This window comes from Xiphias gladius, chromosome 3 (genome assembly GCF_016859285.1).
Source record: "Xiphias gladius isolate SHS-SW01 ecotype Sanya breed wild chromosome 3, ASM1685928v1, whole genome shotgun sequence".
Classification (NCBI taxonomy): Eukaryota; Metazoa; Chordata; class Actinopteri; order Istiophoriformes; family Xiphiidae; genus Xiphias; species Xiphias gladius.
In genome coordinates, this window is record NC_053402.1 from 18624645 (window position 1) to 18644530 (window position 19886).

At 40.4% G+C, this 19886-nt stretch overlaps 1 protein-coding gene across 1 annotated transcript in view; it reads right to left on the bottom strand.

The window, feature by feature from the left end:
• Positions 1-17789: 17789 nt before the first annotated feature.
• mrm2 (mitochondrial rRNA methyltransferase 2) overlaps positions 17790-19886 on the bottom strand; it is a 2992-nt gene continuing 895 nt past the window's right edge. Inside the window, exon 2 of the mRNA XM_040124189.1 lies at positions 17790-19501. Within this exon, the coding sequence (XP_039980123.1) occupies positions 19071-19501 (431 nt within the window). The 3' untranslated portion in view covers positions 17790-19070. The remainder of the gene's footprint in view (positions 19502-19886) is intronic.

The window sequence follows — 19886 nt, forward strand, 5'->3', positions numbered from 1 at the left end:
GTTAAAATGTTATATGCATCCTAAAATATGAGCATTAATACAGAGAGGAATTCAGGAACATGATATGGCAGGCCAACAGCGTCTCCGTAATTAACTTGAATCCATTTGAGAATTAATCTGCAGTTTGCTGTACGATTTACAACAATTCTTAGAATATTAAAATAATGAACATTAGAGGCAACAGGAAATAAAAACTGAAGCTAACTGTCCTAGTGAGGTTTTATTTTTAATGAACAGCAGATTGTCGTGTCAGTTCTAATATAGATAAAGGATTATGTGACGTGGTATAAACCTTATAGATATTTTCAAGCTTTATTTCGTGTGCAGCTCAAACTTGTTAATTATTATAAATTTTAATGGGGATTTTTTTTCCCAATCTAAGCTCAGCCTGAAGACATTTGTTTTCCCTCTCTGCTCTTTGTTTTTTTTTTCTCCATCTTCAGCAGGTTTCTCACCAGATTTAATAGGTGAAATGCTGAATTTAAACCCATTGCCATGTTTACTAGGGCTCCTTCTTTTGTGAGGTTTGTGAAGATATTTAATGAAAAAATGAATGCAAAGTGGTGCTGTCCTTCCACTAACTTGTGACACACTCTAATCATCCCCTAAAGAACTATTAAGGGCTGCATATTGGCTGGATGACGGTCTCATTTCATATCTCTTTAATTATAGTACAAATTAGCCAATAACTAAATGTTTCACAATGCAGGCACAGACACTTTGTGAAGGCAAATCATTTTGTGAACCTCTTGTTATTGCAAAAATTAAATCTCTAACATTGTTGGATTCGTTGTACACCATAAAAGGAGCAGTTGCATTCTTGAAATAGCAAGCGCTCGAAAAGCAGACTCCTTCGGTTTTTCTAATCAGAGATAACATGGCCATTACCTTCACTGTAATGACTGTACATGGCAGTTATTCAAATCTATCCCCGTAATATGAGGATCAGCAACTCCTCCACTCATGAACGTCATCAGAAATCACATAAAGAAGGAAGACAATTACTATTTTGTTAACTTAAATATGATGAGACTGTATAATGAGAACATACCCCTGTGCCACCCTGCAGTGTAGTGAGCACTGTCGCATCGCAACAGGAGGGTTCTGGGTTCGAACCCCAGTTCGGCCGGGGCATTTCTGTGTGGGGTTTGCTTGTTCTCACCCGTGCCGGTGTGGGTTTCCTCCAGGTAAGGCGTGAATGTGAGCGTGACTGGTTGTTTGTCTCCATATTTCGGCCCTCTGACAGACTGGCGACCTGTCCAGGGTGTACCCCGCCTCTTGCCCAGTGTCAGCTGGGATTGGTTCCATGAGCTATGTCCCAACTCTTTGTCTCTGCTGCTTTCTAATGTTATGTTTATCACATGTCTTTTGTTTTTACATCTTCATTTTCATTATTATATCACTAGCGTCTCCACATTTGTATGTTCACACTCTCACTTTCATTTAGTGTTTTAAAGTTTGTTTCCAATTCCTTTCAAATTTTAATGTGTGAAAAGCACTTCAAAACTGACCCATGTACGAATTGTGATACATTGATCATTTTGTCTTGGCTGACCATATATTTTATTCCCTCATAAAATATGCATGTCCATATCTTTTTTTCGGACAGTTGGGGGCAGCACTACAAACTCAAAAGCAAATTTGCCAAAATCACTTGGTAAAGTTGACATGGTGAACAGTGGCTTATTTACACGCTTCTGTCCACCTGGTAAATGTAAGTCCTATGTTCACTGTCTTTTAGCTCTTTTTTTTGGCCTCTACCAACTCCTGAGGGAAATATCTGGCTCTTTAGCTGCTAAATGCTCCACTATGATCACCAGCTAGTCATTAACTGTGTCTGTCTGCTGGGTCTTTAGAGTATGTTGGTTTTTTGAGAGCTTTTCAGCTGAAAGCAGCTGGCTGAGAACAAACCAAAACAGTAAAGGCTGGAACTGTTAAATCAAAACAATGAGTTAATGATGAATAAAATGAAGCTAAAATGCTTAGAAGAGCTGAATGGGAACTGCAGCGTCAGGCGATATAGATGTGAGTACACCACTTCGACTCTTTTCAGTATACTTGTAGTTATTTGATCCTAAGATTAAAAGAATGATCTTTAAATTTGAAATTGAGATTTGGAGGATATACGGATAAAATGATCAACATATGCATGGGTTTAGGTCCCGCAGATGGTCTGCATTCACTGCATTGAACTGTAGTCAGTAAAGGTCACCTGCAGATGTAACCTTGTAGAAGTTTTAAAAACTTGCCATTAAACACACAGAGCTCCACTCATTTATAGCTGCTGCCAAAGATACATGGGATGAGTGCCTGACTACTGACCTGAATTAGCTGTTTGATGCCTGTGGCTGTGCCACAGGAAAAGGACAGTCTGTACTTTGAAGAGTGGCTGTCAGTCAACTAGTTTCACACCCGCTTCAGGTGGAACATCCTGAAAAGGAGAGCCTTAAAAAGACTGAGGCAGACTGAAGCAGCAAAATGGATGGATATAGTGAAAGAGGTTGAGATCGAGTGAGGGGCGTGAAAATGAAATGTTACATGTTACACCTGATACAAGCACACATGCACTGACGTATGTCCCATTTTATGTTTCAGCTTCCAAAGAACAATCATATAATTAATGTGTCGCATTCATATGCCTACAAAGATCTGTCAAAAACATTTCTGGAATTAGAAAAAGTGGAATAGTTTGTTTATTGATAAAATTATTACTCAGTTGTATGAAGATATCAGTAAATACTGCTATACTCTTATTATATCTTACTTTATTTCAAAATGATTTTCACTGTTTAAATACTACGAACTGTATTCAACAAAATATTACCAAAAATGTCTTCAGTGTAGACCGAAGCCGTCTTGCAAGGTTTAGAAATGCAATTGAGGTGATACACAGATTTGCTCACCCAGAGTAGATTTGTTTTTGTCTCCCCCATTTTAAGACCTGTCTACCGACGATAGGTTGCTCATCCATCTGCACTGTGATTGCACATCCAGTGTGATGATGGAGAATAAGCTCATTTCAATTTTTTCTTGGATAATGCCACCTGATATTCTGACACTGAATCTCAACAAAACATCTATCAAAGTATCCACATAAATCATCCCTGACAGGGTATTTAAAAACGAGTACACATTAAATATCATAACTGCAGAATCAAACGGAGCCTTGGCTGTGCACCGACTCAGGCTCGGCAGCACCAGACCCACATTTGGCACCAGATCATCAGTTATATCTTTTTCTTCTACTTCTATCAGTTTCCACAATTACACTGATTAAAAGCGACATTTCATTCAGTTTTTTTTTTCATAGCTTGCAATTGCTTTCTGTGGAACAATGTAAATGTGTAAACAATAAACATTAGAGCACAAAAGAAGATGGACAGCAGTATTGTGTGTGTGATTCTGATTGTGTGTCAAGGTAGCCACCCGTGAGGGCCCTTGTCGTCACTGTGATGAGAAACAACTGTCAGCTACGTGACTCACATATTTGGATGAACACACAGAACCAGGTTATTATTGAACACTGATGCACCGCTGGCTTGGAGACAGATTCCCTGATTCATGAAAACACAGACTTTGACCAAGGACAATCAATGAATCTACTATACCATTTCTGACTTGAAAACATGCTGGAGTCCTGCTGTTTCCAATAGATAACCCACGTGCCCGTTCTACTTCTGAGCTGAGGCGGCTATTTTCTTGTTCATCCCTGTGGCCGACCTGACTATCATATTGGAAATGTGCCACAAAGACTGTGAGGATACTCAATGGACAGGTTTTCCACAGTGACAACTTGTTTGGTAGTCTTGAGTCTGTCGCTGAGGCAAAGGAAACATTAAACAATCTAGCCCAGTCTCACCAGAAATGACTGTGTGTTCAAACTGGGTGATTCTGCCAATCCTCCAACCGTTTGTCGCTACTCTCTGGTACGACCCATAGGAGCTTTTCCTGGATTAGCGCCCCTGCGGCGGCCGGAGATATGCCACAGATGAAATGTTGAAAAATCGCTGTCACTAAAATCACTGAAAAGCAAATAACTAAACCTTTTATAATGTAACATTGCTATAGTTTTGTTGTTTGTTGGGTTGTTTTTTACGAGAGGACGGTCTCTGACATTTATTTAACTTGTTGGAAACTAAAAGTGCGGAAGTCAAGGTTAGTGAACCGGCAGACATTATGTTTGATTTTAATACCAGGTTATGTGCAGAGTGTCTCACACCAAGAATTTACGTTTGCGTTTTGATATTTCTAAAAGAACGAGATCGCTGTATGGTCATCGCCTTAACGCTTTCATTTTCAGCTGGCAGCGTATTGGTCGGTCAGTCCACCACTTTGGTCCAGACTGAAATATCCCATCAAGTATTGGATGGATTGTCATAACCTTTTGTACACATATTCGTGTTGCTGACGCAGAGGGCTCCGGAAATAAAGCTGAGCCAGGCTCAACTTTTGCTGCAACGCAATATGACATGATCCAGCAAAATGGTACATTGGCTAATCAAATACATGCAACAGCACATTTTCTGGCTGATTACTTAGAATGTGAACCCCATATTTCTACTGTTTACCTAAAAACAGCCTGTCGTTGTTTGTTGTTTCATTCTACTGAGCCAGGAGGCTCAGGTGTGTGTGTGTGTGTGTGTGTGTGTGTGTGTGTGTGTGTGTGTGTGTGTGTGTGTGTGTGTGTGTGTGTGTGTGTGTGTGTGTGTCAATTTCAGCGAAGGCTGTGTCTGAGACCATGTGTTTAAGTCAGCTGCCATTTCCTGCAGATGAACATTGTATTTTCACTTTTTACTCAACATTGTGTTTTATTTTTTTTACTTCTACTTTATTTCTCATCGGTATTTTTCTGCTGCTATTGACTGTGTTTTCTCGAAGTAAATGTGAAGCAAATGTGGCATTATTGACTGAAAAGTCCCATTTCTACACACGATGTAACTGTGTTATCACCATGACTGCAAGCTACTTCATATAAACTTTCACTCTTGAGTAATAAAGCTTCAAATTAATCAGGCAAATCGTATTGTTGTGTTTGTTATCAGTGGCCCAGGCGGCAATGTTTCATCAACACACAGAAAGCCAATACTTGCCGCATCCCAGGAAAGCACAGCCACTGTTTTTGAAACAGTTTCTTCTCCTCCTGAATGAGAGATTGAATGGGGCTTCAACAGAGTTCTCAACAATGTAACATAAATTGAGGCTCTGGGCCCCAGAGGACTCTGGCTTCCTCATTTCCACCTCAGTTGGTCACATCTGATGGAAAGAAAGGAGTTGAAACCGTTCTGTTAAGAGACAGTCTGGTTGAACGTGCACCACTCTCCACAACCCTATTGTTGAAGAACACAGAACTGAAATACATAAATCTGTTTTAAAAAAGCTTCTGTTCATATGATATTGTTCTAATATTATGAATATGAGAGTAATTTATTTAAAAAAAAAGAGATTGAGATGCAAAACAACCACAAAGATACACCACAGAGAGATGCAAACGACTACAAAAAGACAAAAAAACAGAACGCAACTGCAAGTCTTGCTCCAGAGTAGGAAGTGTGGGGGTCTTTTTACATGTCTTTACACAGGGACCCATTGTTTCACAACCCCACCATTTACTGAATTACTGAATTTTGACGAAATATCACATTATTTTCTTTCGCACACATGCCTCCAAACAAAGAGAATCAAGCTAAAAATGAAAAGCATCAGGATTAAAACTCAGTAAGTACCCGCTCATTATATTTTTGTCCAGCAGTAATAATGTTCTGATCTGAAATAGCTCAGTAAATAGAAGGTCTGTCAAAAGGTAAAATATATGCCTCTTATTTATGGAACATCAATAATATGGACAATCTGTCTGCAACTTGCTCCTTTGATTAACTCACTTCATTCGGATCTACTCTCATGGGCTTGTTTCAGTCCCAACTTCAATCGATGCCCCCTCTGTTTGTTAAACAGTCACATGACCCTGAGTTGTATTTTTAGCACTAGCAACATAATCATTTATTGGATTGCCATGCTGATTCCAGATTACGTGGTAAATTCCTTATGTCTGCTATAAAATGTAAAAACAGCGGTGTCAGCCATATTGAATTGGTATACATTATAATGTGAATTATCATGTTTTCATAAAGTCAAACTTCATATTTCCAACATTGTACGACCGAAAGTGGCTTCATTATTTACTTATATTGCATCAGTTTCGCCTAATTAAGTAATTCAGAGTTTTACTATTGTTTTCCAGTTCCAATTTCCATTGCATTCGACTAATGAACTACATGTCATTGCAGCGGAGAAGAAATAAAGCAGAAAAATTACTTTGACAAGCTCTGTTCATTAAAAAGAAAATCCACCCTCATTCAGAAGTGAGATGTGTTATTCCCATGACTTTCAGACTGAGCTCACTTCATAATGATCCAGTCCTTCTGTATGACTGTGGACCGCTTTCCTTTCACATAGCTGAAACAACAAAGTCCCAAATCTCACGAGGACTGTTAAGCTGCTGCATTGACAGTGATTGTCAGATACAGTTAATGTGATAGATGGAAGCAGCCAAAGAGCAGCATGAGAGGCTGGTAGGAATGGCTAGGTGGTGATTGAGAAAAAAATCTTCTCCCAACAATAACTACCATGCTTTCTACTCGAAAATCTGAAGCCATATTTTAGAAATGGCTTATATAAATGTAAATGCAAGGTTAAATTGGTCCACATATGATACTGAAGACTGATGCACCAGCGGTTGAGATTGGATTAAACTTTTCAACAGTCCTAAAAGACAACAATGTTCTAGTCTCCAGCAGTGTGCCATTAATTCTGTTGGAGCAAACTGACAATGGACCTGCCCTGATCATTTATCCAGCGAGACAAACACGGGGCTTTTTTCAGAAGAGGATAAAATGTTTGCTTCATTAGCCATTTCTTGGTGTGCATTAATAAACACTCAAATCACACTCCTGTTGAGAAAAACTGGCAATTGTTTCACGTGAACACCAATAAAACGCAGCAAACAGAAGCACATTTTAAAGGAAAATCAACCAAAGAACTGAACAACTTTGACTGATTTATTGTTACCTTTTATTTGTCGAGTAAGCCATTCAGAAATATGGCCACTCTTACCTTCCAAGTCTAGCCAAGCTGGCATGCTAGCGGCTCTTTGAGAGCGTACTAGTAGGCATAGCAGTGTGTTCGCTAAATGCTAACATCAGCATGCTAACATGCTCCCAATGACATTGTTAGCATGCTGATTTTCAGCAGGTATAAAGTGGGAAATATATAGATGTTCGAGTATTATTTATTATTAGCATTTATCATTAGTCAAATATTGAGTTGAGGATGGATACAGCTCTTATATGAGGGGCAGGGTTTGTCTGCTGGGACTCAGGTCAGTCCGACCTGTGGGCACAGTAAATCCCAGTGCTGTGTAGAGAAACACAGTGCGGTGAAGAAAAAGCATAATCACTCGTTAAATATAATAAATTGAATGGCAGACAATGATTTTTTTTCATTTAATCAAATGATATGGATCTTAAACCATTCTTTTTGAACTCATGCGCTTAATATTTTTTCATATCAAGAGTTGGAGAAGATATTACGCTGTTATTTACAAGACCAAGCAAAGTGCCTTAAAAAAAAAAAAAAAAAAAAACACTGGAACAAAGGAGGGGTCAGGTTGTAAGCTCCACCGAGGGCAGGACAGGTGGTATAAAGGTATAAATATGAATGCTTTCAAATTCTGGTTTAGTTGCTCCCGGGACCAGCTCGGTTTATTGTATGCTTTTCGATTATATGCAATAAATCTACTACATCAGACCCAGTGGACTTCAGTTAATTATGTGCTAGGTTGAAATTAATTGGAAAACTTTGTGTTGGAGGGGCCCAAGCCTAAGTGGCCCTGTTGAGGGTTTCCTCCTCCCCCAAAAATGTTTAACATGTTCACCATCTTGGTTTAGCATGTGCGCATGCTAACATTTGCTGCCACTACTAGCACTGAAGTTAAAGTTGAGCCTTGTCAGATGAGAGTGTCATTATTTTTGCAGTTTTTTGGTCAGGGGATCACCAAAGTGTTTACAATTCATACTGGTCGGGACATTGATGTGCGTGCCAAATTTCATGGTGAAGCCATCCAAAAGTTCCATTAAACTCAAAACCACAAATGTCAACCCTGATGGTGGAGCTAGAGGAAAAAAATCAGGGTATCACATAAATCAGTAGGATTCCTTGTCTGGGAATCACGAATGTCTGTACAAAGTTTTGTGGCAATCCACTGAATAAAATGTTGAGATTTTTCACTGGATAAGTAAAAACTTTGACCTGCTGGTGGCACTACACAAAAAGTCGGGGCTCACCAAAGTCAGTAAGATTCATCCCCGGTACCATAGGTATCTGCACCAAATTTCATTCCCCTCCATCCAATAGCTGTTGAAATTTCTTCTGCGAGAAACAGTATTAAGTTTGAGTTACACTATTTGATTTGAGTATTAATATTCATTGTAACATAAATACTAGAGCTAAAACCGCTAAGAAATAAGAATTAATTGTGAATATAATGCAGGTATTCTGATGCATCACTTGTAATGGCCACAATGTCACAGCAGACCTCTGATATGAATAATAAATCAGACCTCTCGTAATAAGCAGTATGTACACTAAGCCCCAAGGATAGACTGAGAGTTCAGTCTCTACACCTGCTGCATTGACCAGTTAAATAGAACAGGAGATTTTATCAGAGAGGGAGCTTGTCTGTTGTGTCTCGAGTCCAGACATTACGATCATTTTCACCCGGAACTAAGATACTTCTATTAGCCGGCTCCACATTATTGTCCAACCGGCAAGAGATATTTTGCAGTCACACTGCAAGTTCGAAACATTGATTAGAGAAGAGTGATCTGACTAGGAGGAAGTGATGTGGGCATGCTGCGTCTACCTCTGCAAACAAACCTCCTCCCGTGGTGTTCAACAATGACAGCTGCGAAGGAGTTCAAAGTCTGCTGTGCTGACCTTCATCTAACCGAGGTTGACTGTGAGATTGAAATCTATTTTGTAAGAGAGTCCCGGTCAAAATTGCAACCCAGTTACATTACACAGACCAACACGGAATCAACACAAGCCAGGGGGGGGGAGAAAATAACGCATCAAAGCAAGACATTAAAAATAAACCTTTTCATGGAAAACGATACAATAAAACACATGAAAACTCAAATCAAATTGAAGCGAGGAACTGTGAAAGCACCTGAAAGCATATTAAATCCTGAAACATATTCACGTTACTGATTACTCATGCAAATACATGAGGTTTCTTGCCTGTACTGTATAAAGGATGTCTCACTGCTGTGCATGTGAGAGCCTCACATTATCTGGAAGGCAGACTGAAGGCAACAAAAGACAAGGACAGAGGGACCTGAAAAATTATCATCATTATTTCATTTTGGCTGCCTTGACAAAGGTGATATTTCACTGTTAGGTTTCATTAGTTTTAGTTTAAGACTTTATGAAGGAAATTATCTGGCATAATTTTCTATCACAGCCTGTAAAAAACGGTGGTGAGGTGGTTACACACACACACGAGTCCTCAGAGAGGTTGTTACAGATTTTTAACTGTGGGAGAACCAATAAAGTCACCTAAAGGGTGAACAGCCTTTTATAATACCATCATATGGTGCTGAGGTCAAAATTAAGAATATATTTAGGATAAAAATCTGATGGATAACTATTATTTTAAAAGAATTACAAATATTAATAGCAATTAATTAAGGACTAACACGACTCAAGACAAGAAGGTTGGTTTGGATGAACATTTTTTCCTATTTCAAATCTACACCACTAATATAGGCATGTGATGCATATGCAGCACTGCATGTATGCATAAATGCACACGTCCATAAACCTCAGGGTATAATTTCTGCAAATGGCTTTAAAGTTACATTGAAGTACCTCTATACAGGACTGGCTGCGCAAATAAGAACAAGTAGATACGGCTGATTTAAAAAAAATACACTTATTCACTTTATCATTGCAAATCTGATGAGAAGATTGATACCACTCTAGTGTGTGTCGCTAGCTCAAGTATGGAACTGGAGCTGGAAGGTGATTAGTTTAGCTTAGCATAAAGACTGGAAGCTGGGGGGGCTGGCATGGCTTAGACCAAAAGTTAAAAGATAAGCCTACCAACATCTCTAAAGCTCACTAATTAGCACATTTTATCTTGTTTGTCGCATTCAAAACACAAACAGGAAATGTAAATGATCATTTGTGTGCTGTCTCTTGACTGAGAAGTTTATCCATTCACCCAGTACTTTCTATGCAGGATCTCCGCTGGTTGCCTATAGCAACCTCATTGTGACGTCAAGACTCTGGGGAGTCACAGCACCTGGCTTTTGTTCATCAAGAAATAGCTAAATTACATAACTTCCCCCCCTAGAACCAGAAAAATTACAGTCATAAAACACAATATAACATTGTTTCAACTGTGTGGGGTTTTTTTGGTGATGAGTTTTCTTGCAGCACTTGAAGCACTGGGGTTTTAGGTGTGACGTTTGTGCAATCAAGCATGGCACAGGAAATAACACAGCAGGTCCGGCTCTTTAGTCTTTGGCCATGATCGCTCAAAAAAAGTACCACACGTGAAAGGAGGAGGACAAGTTGAGGCAGACTTTTTAGTTCACAAGTCTATAAATGAACACTTAAGACCTTAGATCCAGTATGTCCTACACAGATTCTGATATTCAAGTGCCCTGACATTAAACACCTCCCGCCTGGCTTTCCCTCTCCTCTCTCAGCCTACCAGCTCAGCGTCCTTGGCTAAGCCCAATAAGGCTACAAGGATGCCCATGGGATAAAGAGATACACAGCAACAAGCCCAAAATACCAGAGCTGCTTTTCCAGGCAGCATGTTTTCTTTTTGCTGGAGTTTTGCTCTTTCCTTCCTCTTTTATTTTATAAAACCAATGGCAAGAGATGCCCATTCATTTAACAACAGGCTGAGGGGAGTGGGTGACAGAGGAATTCTGAAACAGAATCAGAACAGTAAAATGGGAAAAAGAAGAAAAGAGATTGCTCATCCTGCAGACGTAGGGGAGACTTGTCACAGTGGAGAAGTCCGCAAAAATGGCGGCTTCTGCCGTGGCTCTCCTGCTCCTGGAAAAAAATAAAAAAAAGTGAAAAGGAAAAGACGGCAACAAAATACTATTTTCAGAAAATAAAAGCCTGTACAGCAAAGGATAAGGCCACCATATGGTGAGGCAGCGGGAATAGGTTTTGGCTGTGCAGAAGGCCGGGGACAGATATAGAGAGTTAATGGGACTCAGGTGCTGCTCGTTGTCTCATCAGGCTGCCCCTCACCCCTCTCCGCCTCCTGACCAACGACCCGACTCGGCCCTGCTTGCCACACACATCCATCTTTTAGTGGACTTTTTTTCTTTTCTCCTTTTCACGCCTTTCTCACTGATGTGTCACAATATTGCGTATTTATTGTTATTTCATAGCTTTAAAATATAGAAACAAACTAATCTGAAGCCTCTTTTGCTTGTTGTTTAGCACAGCACAGCAATGCTACAGAAAACCAGTAAACTTTAATTCTGATGAGTGTCTCACAAACAGATTCTTATATAGTACACTTCAAAGCCTCTTTAGAGATTCCCGTGGCAATAAGGCATAACAAGAAACATCCCAGAGCAACCACCGTACACATACAGAATATTTTCTTAAATCCCTGTTGGCTATTTTCCCTGGAAACGAAGACTGGTTGATTTTCCTTTTCACAATGCTGGAGAGAGATAAACATGAAACAGTTAAAAAAAAAAAAAAAAAAAAGTTAATAAACCTAAATGATGAGCAGGATTGAAGCATTTTATCAGTGTTTGATATGTTTTTTGCATTGACAGTTTATTGTATGTATGTATGTCAGCATATAAACTGATAATCCACACCATTTTGAGATTGAAAAATCCTCCAAATTAACACTGGAATCTATGTCAATTGTATGAATATTTAAAATCGCAGCTTGTGTCAACCGAAACTCTACACCGGTAACAAGTATAATTCCATACTCTTGCATAACAATGAGGACTTGTTTTTCCTCTACCTTCATCAGCCTCCCGCTGCTCTCCACTCTGGGAGAATGTTGGATGCTTTGCCAAAAGTGTTGTCTTCCTCTCCTGCTGGTAGAATGACAACTCCCCCAATAGGTGAAGTTTTGCACCTTCCAGGAATAAGACAAGCCAACCATAACAACCAGTGGAGCACTGTGGGAGCCTGCAGACAGCTCGTCATATCTGTCTCCCATTCTGCTCGGGAAAAACAAAAAACCCAACGCTGCGCCTCTGGTCATAGAGCCAGCTCTCCGTGCAGCGCTGACATGAACCCGGGGGGCACCCACTGTACAACCAAGTCAAGTCCTGCCCGTAGCATCTTTAGAAAGATTCATGAGCAAGCGCACTCCAAAAGACTCCCCTGCTGCCTCTCCCCCTTTCTAAGTGATCCGGGGTGGAAGGGCGGTGCCAGTCATTAGCTGAGATGCTGGAGTGGGTGAATTTTGCCTCAAAGTTTTGGATTTGGCAAGCACCCTTAATTCATATAATTACAATTACAAGCGGACGTCCATAAGGTGCAAACACTGGCAACACAGGTGTAATTTTGACCCAAACAACTCGAATATTTTTCGCCGTTAAATATTAAACAATATTTACTAACTGAGAGAAAATGTGTATTTTGTAAGTAAATAAAAAGGGGTTCATTTTATTCATAGTTAATTTGTAGGGGTTTTTTTTTTTTTTTTTGGCAAATCAGTCGTTTCAACATTTTGCCTGAGTTGGAAAACATATAATGAAAAGTCCTCCGTCCAACATAAAGTAAGATGTCACACAATTAGCCCTTGCACCATCTGTCTTCTGCCCAGTCTTCATTCCCAGTTGTATTTTCTCATTTTTCCATCCACCAGCAAACAGATCGTCTCCACGATTCCCCCAAGATAGCCCCCCACCTGTTCCGTGACAAGTTAATTAAATGGAAAAAGAAAAACAACAATTTAATTAAAACTTAGATTCCATATTTCTGCTCTTTGCACAATGTACTTAAACTGAGAAATATTGAATACGCAAAGTTCTACTGCTGCCTCCTCGGGAACAATGATGATTCACCGTAAGGCTTTGCCAAGTTTTCCTTGCTTCGTTGACTTTGAAGAGGCACAAAAACGATTTGTTTCTTATACGGTCAGGTCCGAAAAATGCCCCACGACCATTAAGCACCGTGTAACAGCATGACATGTGGGATAGAGATGGAATGAAGTCAAGTTTATTTATATTTCCTGATATCACAAACGACGTCACAGTGGAGCAGTAACATTGGGGAGTCACAGTAGCCTCCGGGTTTTAAGACACTGACCATATAATCACAATGCCCCTATCGCGATTGCTTCTACCGACCCTTTGTAGCAAGACATTCCTTCTCTATGTCCCCTCATTTCCTGTCCCCTCACTACTATCCACCGTCAAAATAAAGGCAAAATTCCTTTTTCAAAAGCACCAGCATCAGTTTTTGATCCGGCCCAAGCAAATGTAAACTGCTCCACCTCTTCATATGATTAAAATTCTTTCCTAGTTACTTTACTGAATCAAATAACATCTGAAATGTTGTTGGTGTTGTTAGTGTTTAGAATTTCAACAGCCTTTTTATTTTATCACTGAATACGTATTCCATAGAGGCTCCACCATGAACATGTCTATACTCTATACAAGGGATCACCTTATGTTTCACTTTAGATAATACATTTGTAGTTGAAAAGATTTATTTAAATACAGTCTTTGGATCAGTCTTCACTGCTTTTCATTTTTGGTGTCAGACACACGGTTGCCGCCTGTTTGAGACTGATACATACGTAGTACAAACCGGTACAATTCAGTTGAGTTGAGTTGAGCTGAATTCATGAGATGAGATGAGATGGAGTTTCTTTACACACTGAAGTCTCACAAGCATCTCATGGAATGCATCTATTATCACAAATCTAAGTCTGCAGTCAGCTATCTTAAAAACAAATTACAACTACTCCTGCAAGAAATTTGAAGGGGAATTTTTTTTTGGGGGGGGGGTAAGGGGCAGATTTGCATGGCTGCACTAAATCATGGACCCTCTTCTATTTGAACATAATACAATTGTCAAACTGGTAGACTGGGGAAGACAGTAATTACAGTCTAATCCAACATTTTCAGTCTTGTTTGGACTGCTTGAACCTTAGTCACTTCGGCTCTTTGCAGTGGCTCCACCAACATTGTCACTGGGCCAACAACCAGTTTGTTCTAAGATGACGATGAGATGATTAAACATTTAGCCCCTCACACTATTATAAAGCGGCATAATCCATAATGGCAGTGCTTCACAGTGTGATGCCCGTAGACTGGGCGCAGTCCTCGTCCGAAGATGGGATGGCTTAAAACCTGTCGTACCTTTATACCGGAGTGGACTGAACTAGAACCTTCTCCGTCAAAAAGTTGTAAATGATTTAAACTGATGTAAATCTGGGATTACTCAGGTTAGACATGCACAATATTCTCACAAGACACTGTGAAGAGAAAAGAGGAAAAAACAATCATTAGCTGATTCATACAAAACGCGATATTAAGATCTAACCATTATGGATGTTTGAAGTGTTTATAAAGACTGATGAGTGGTCTTGCTGGTCTTCACAGATTAGCTGATGATGATAATGATTCATGTTAATTCATTAGCTCCAGTGGGTTTAAAGCTATACTCGTGCTTAAAGGGTTTGAAAAAAAAAGAAAAAAAAAAGGAGCTGCCGCTTATAAATTGGCATAATCTTTCATCAGCTCAGTCCTTCTCCAGTGAGGATTGCAGTTCCCATCTCAGAGTAGTGACTAGTTAGTTTATGAGTGGAAGAAAAAGCTGTGTGAATAAGAGTGTTTTCGGTCCGGCGCAAACAGGACAGTAACAAATGGCGGTGTTGAGATAAGACAGGACATCAAGAGGGCAAGACCTTCATTTTCTTCCTTATGTGCTCTTCGTGTGCTCTAACCATTTGTCCATGCTTGGCAGAAGTCCTGGCCTTGCTAAAGCCTTGGGAAGGGGAAAGCCGGATAAATGCATCTTACCGGGAGGAAATCCACATTAGCAATGGGAACGTTAACATGAAGCCACGAGCTCCCAGTTTCCATCTGCAGTCATTTTCCGTTCTCCGCAGTAAATGTCAGTAGATACAGAAACGCAAAAGGCTTTGTTTGTTCTCCGTAGCCGCCGTTTTGTTTTTCCCTTGTCTCCTTAACCTTCCTCACACAACCATGCTTCACCCTGTTTGCAATAACGCTGCTGACATTTTTCTGCAGGACTGCTGCAACTTTGCAAAAAGCAAAGATCAAGAGGAGATTGCTTGATTATTCATTCACATGTGTCCTTTTGTATGACAGTGCCAGAGCGGCAGGAAGTTTTTGGCAGACTTCGGTACCTCGTAGCGTGACATGCGCCGGAGCGCTGTGGCTGTGATATCATGTTCGAACAGGCACGAATGTTTTAATTTCAAGCTTCATTTTAAACGCCTACATTTTCTGAGAAACTCGGTTGTTTACAGGGAAATGTCCCACCGTCATTATGTTAAATGGCTTGCCAAAACATCGCCATCATAAACTGAAAGTGGTGCCATTAAAAAAAAAAAAAAAAGTTCCAGTCACCAATACAGTCCTGAGAATTCAGATTCATTTATTTGTGAAGATGGTATGAAATTATCATCATAATAGTAGTCATTACTTTGTGTCAGTGAATGCCTGCTTGGCTCAGTCTGCTGACATTCAGGGAAAAGGCTCAGGGAATGATGAATCTTGTCAGACGAGCAATTCATTTTGGCAACTCCGGTCAGCCAAGGGAATGAATGGCACGATGGTTAGAAATGATATTACCATTTCTTTAATTTCCTGTCGATTCGAGACTTCCGCTGTGTTAATATTAGAGAAATTGTTTGTTTTTGTTTCATTACGGAGACCTGGGGAAATTTAAAAAGGAAACATTCCTTCCTTTCCAAAATGTACCAAGGTTTAGAATTTTGTCGCATCTCAGAGACACCGTTGGCGACTTAGCATCGGAAAATGACGACGTTTTTCTGAATCACTCCACAGTCCAGCAGCCATACAGCCACTTTTATGAAGGCGTGTGGTGGAATTAAAAATTCGAGATTTCAAACCATTCAAGGGCTTTTCTCGAATTTCATTTCTTCCACATGCCTTTGACAACAGAACAAACAACGTCAGGGCACACAGGAGGAGGAGGCATGTGTATCTATAAAGAACTCACTCAAGTGAACACAGTTTTATTCACAATAATTCATAATATAAAAAATCCCTCCCTCCCAAAGACCGTGTGCTTATGCACAGAAATTGGGTAATACTTAATAAGGTGACACTAATCGCACTCCTCTTTATCCTCGTAATTTGATCACAAACTACATTTTACACATAATCTGACAGAAAACAGAGAAGGAATTTATCTGATATTCGAAGTTTTACCATATAACATTGAGATATGTTGAAATATTTGATATACATTGTTAATCTAAAGTGTATAAGCTCTTGTATGAGGGCTATTAGCGTCACCTTTGATATCCTGAACAGCTTCGGTCTATTAAATGGCATACAAACATCACGTATGCCAAAATGGCATCACTTATAGAAGTGATTACGGGCCTCGGCATCAGATCTGAATTTGTGGCCCAACTGTTTTTCTCTCTGAATTTACCGATATTTACATCTGAACCTGCAGCTGGCCAGAGAAGGATGAATTAACCTGTGAGTGAATCATCATTCATCCTGAGCCCCAGCGCTCGGCTCCACTGGAATTTACACAAATCCCACAGTAATTTTGGAATAATTTAAATTTAAATAGCAAAGGCCCGAATAATCAACAAGTAATGAGAAGTAAAATTGGTCATCTGTTCACATCTTTCACTATCAGCTTCATCAACAGGCATGGCTGCGCCTATTCATTCCAAACAATCAACTTTAGAGGTCAGTCCGCCGTATCTACAGTTAATTTTACCAAGAGGCATGAATGTTTCAGTTCACACTGTCTCACTCATCACTCCTGAGACACAAAGGCAAAACAGCAGCCTTATTAATCTATTCATGTGAGCAATCTCTTCCTTTGGTGGCATAAATGCAAATTCGGGCATGATTGGGCTTCTAATTGTTATTTTATGGAATGATCAGACTTTAAAAATGAACTTGGAAACAATTTGATTTCAATAATAACAGTAATTTATCAGTAATTTGAAGGAGTTTTTTTTCATGAGAAATTAAGATTTTCCAGTTATGCTTTGAGGAACATGCATTCAGCTGGAAAAGGTAAAACAAAACAAAACAAAACAAAAAAAAACATCGAAAATATTTTTGCTACATGGGCAATCCTCAGATTTGAGTTCATTATTGAAATTTCATCTAATCAGGTCTGCTCTTAATATATTAATAGCGAGGGCATCACAGTTTGGGGAATAGTGGAACTAACTGCCCGTTAACCTAAACATGTGGAGGTCCCTCAAGACGCCTGGACTTAAGTTTGTTTTTTTCCTGCAACTTTCATATTATCACCCTCATTAAATCCCTATTATCGGACACTTACTTAACTGTACGACTGACTATTCTCTATAACGTAAACAAAATGGGGCCTCTCAACTTTAAGGCTGCAATCTCCCACTTCCGGGACAGAACCCGTAAGTTCCACTTTCACTTTGGTTCTCTGCGTGAAAGACAGACAACTATGAAGGAAATAATGTCCGACAATAAACCCTCTCCAAGCAAACCGCACAATAAAAGTGTCACAGATTTATTTGAGTAACAGTTGATTCAAAGAGTCGCACGAAACCTCCACAGTCATTAAGAATGCATGTATTGTTTGTTATTCACTTATTTGCACATGGGAGCACCCTGGTGGCCTAGGGGGTGGAGGAGCCGACCGTTGACCGCCACGTCCCCGGTCCAGTAGGGGTCCCCATGTTGCAAGTCATTCCCCATCTGTCTTACCGTTGGCATAAAATGCGCAAGAAATGATAAAAGAGAAAGCGACAAAATTATTTGTACATGCCTGAGAGCTGATGTATTACGAGGGGAAGGGGTCGGCATATGCACGGGGCCCAAGTTTTCGTGCTACACCCCTGGGGACTGGAGTCACTGGGCTGCAAGTCAAAGAAGAACAATTACGTGCATGGCACCGCAGACGGTGTTGTATCAGTAAGGTCTCTACTGCGAATCCCTACATAGATTTCTGCGACGTGAAATATGTGTTTCCTGTCTCTTATAATGTAGCTCTGACAGAAAGATCCTTTTATTTCCTGACCAGTGGTTCCAAACCCAGAACAGAAAACAATCACAAAAACAAACTTAATAAGTAGTTATTTCCAAAATGATCGGTACAGTGATTTAAAGAAGAATCTTTACAAAAAAACAAACAAAATCTGTCCTGAAAATACCTTCCCAGGAAATGGCCATCTCTTTCACTGTCAGAGAGAAGAGCCCAACAACACTTGCAGCGTCCCAAGCTTCAGTTTCATCCCACTTCCCATTAGTCATGCTGTATGTGACTCTCGTGTATTAGGTTTTCCCTTCATAAACTCTCAATGAGAGAATGATTACATATTTCTACATGGCTGGCAGTGCAAATTATTAGCATAAGCAGCACTGGTAAATGACTTTCTGTAACAAAGCAAATACCAAACTGAGTGTGTAGAACAAACACTGGGGGGCAAACAATAACTTCAGAGAAAACACAGCATCGGGCTCTTGAGGAATATCACACTGATGATTTTTGCATAGGTTTACATATCACTGATTCACTGATGCAACTGTTTTAAGTTTACTAGGAGAAGAATCCCCAGCAACAGCATGGGGATGTGTCTGTGCCTGCAGCTGTGAGCCCCACTGATGTCTCAACAGTGCCACCTTTTGATCAACGTTATTAAGTGAGCCCCTTCTTCATGTTCAGACTGGTCAAAAAACACAGCGGGCACTTCTGTGAATCTCAACAAAACATGTAAACTGACCAGATTTTTCACTTTTAAGGATGCACAGCAGAAAAATAAAAGACAAGGACCCTCATTTCACTGGCTTTCTGTACATTCTAGCGAGGAAATATCTCTCAGCCGAGTCCTTCCTGCTGGCGTTTGGCTTTAGAGTCCGAACGCTACCGAACGCACGCGAGAGCCTCTCCTGCAGTTTCTGAACGAGGATCCCATCCCAGTATTTACAAACCAGCGAACCCCCCGGCTGTAAAATCTTCTCGGCCAAGTCTATCAAAGACAAACACATCATGACGAGTTTCTCGTGGTCCAGCTCCCGGAAACCGCTGGCATTTGGCGCCATGTCGCTCAGGATGGCGTGGGCCCGGCCGTCGGGGAGCAGCTCCAGCAGCTTGGCGTGTGTGGCGGGGTCGGTGACGTCGTGGCGGGACAGGAAGTGGGCACCGTCCAGAGGAGGTATGTTCAGCAGGTCAATGCCAACAACTGTGCCGCGTGGTAACTCTGGATCTAGGATGCAAGAAAAGATTTCCGCTGTAATTGACAAGGAGATTTTTCCATGTTAATTGAACATGTTTATGTGTTACTTCCTGCATAGTCCACACATCACAGGCCCAGCGGCCAATGTGGTTACAGGTGCCGGGGGGAAAACTTCAAGACACTGAAATCTGCCTGTGAAAGTCAGTCCATTCACATCCTGTACCTCAGTGTGCAGCCCGTACTCTGTTCACACAGCTTCCAACTTTTATAGCGTCGGAAAAACATCCGATGGCAAAATGGCAAAATGTTCATGCAGAGATTTTACTGACACAACTGTAAAGAAACGAACTATCGTCAAAAGGAATGCAGTACGGTTCTGGACGACTGAGTTCAGGGTTGGCCGATAGCACAAATA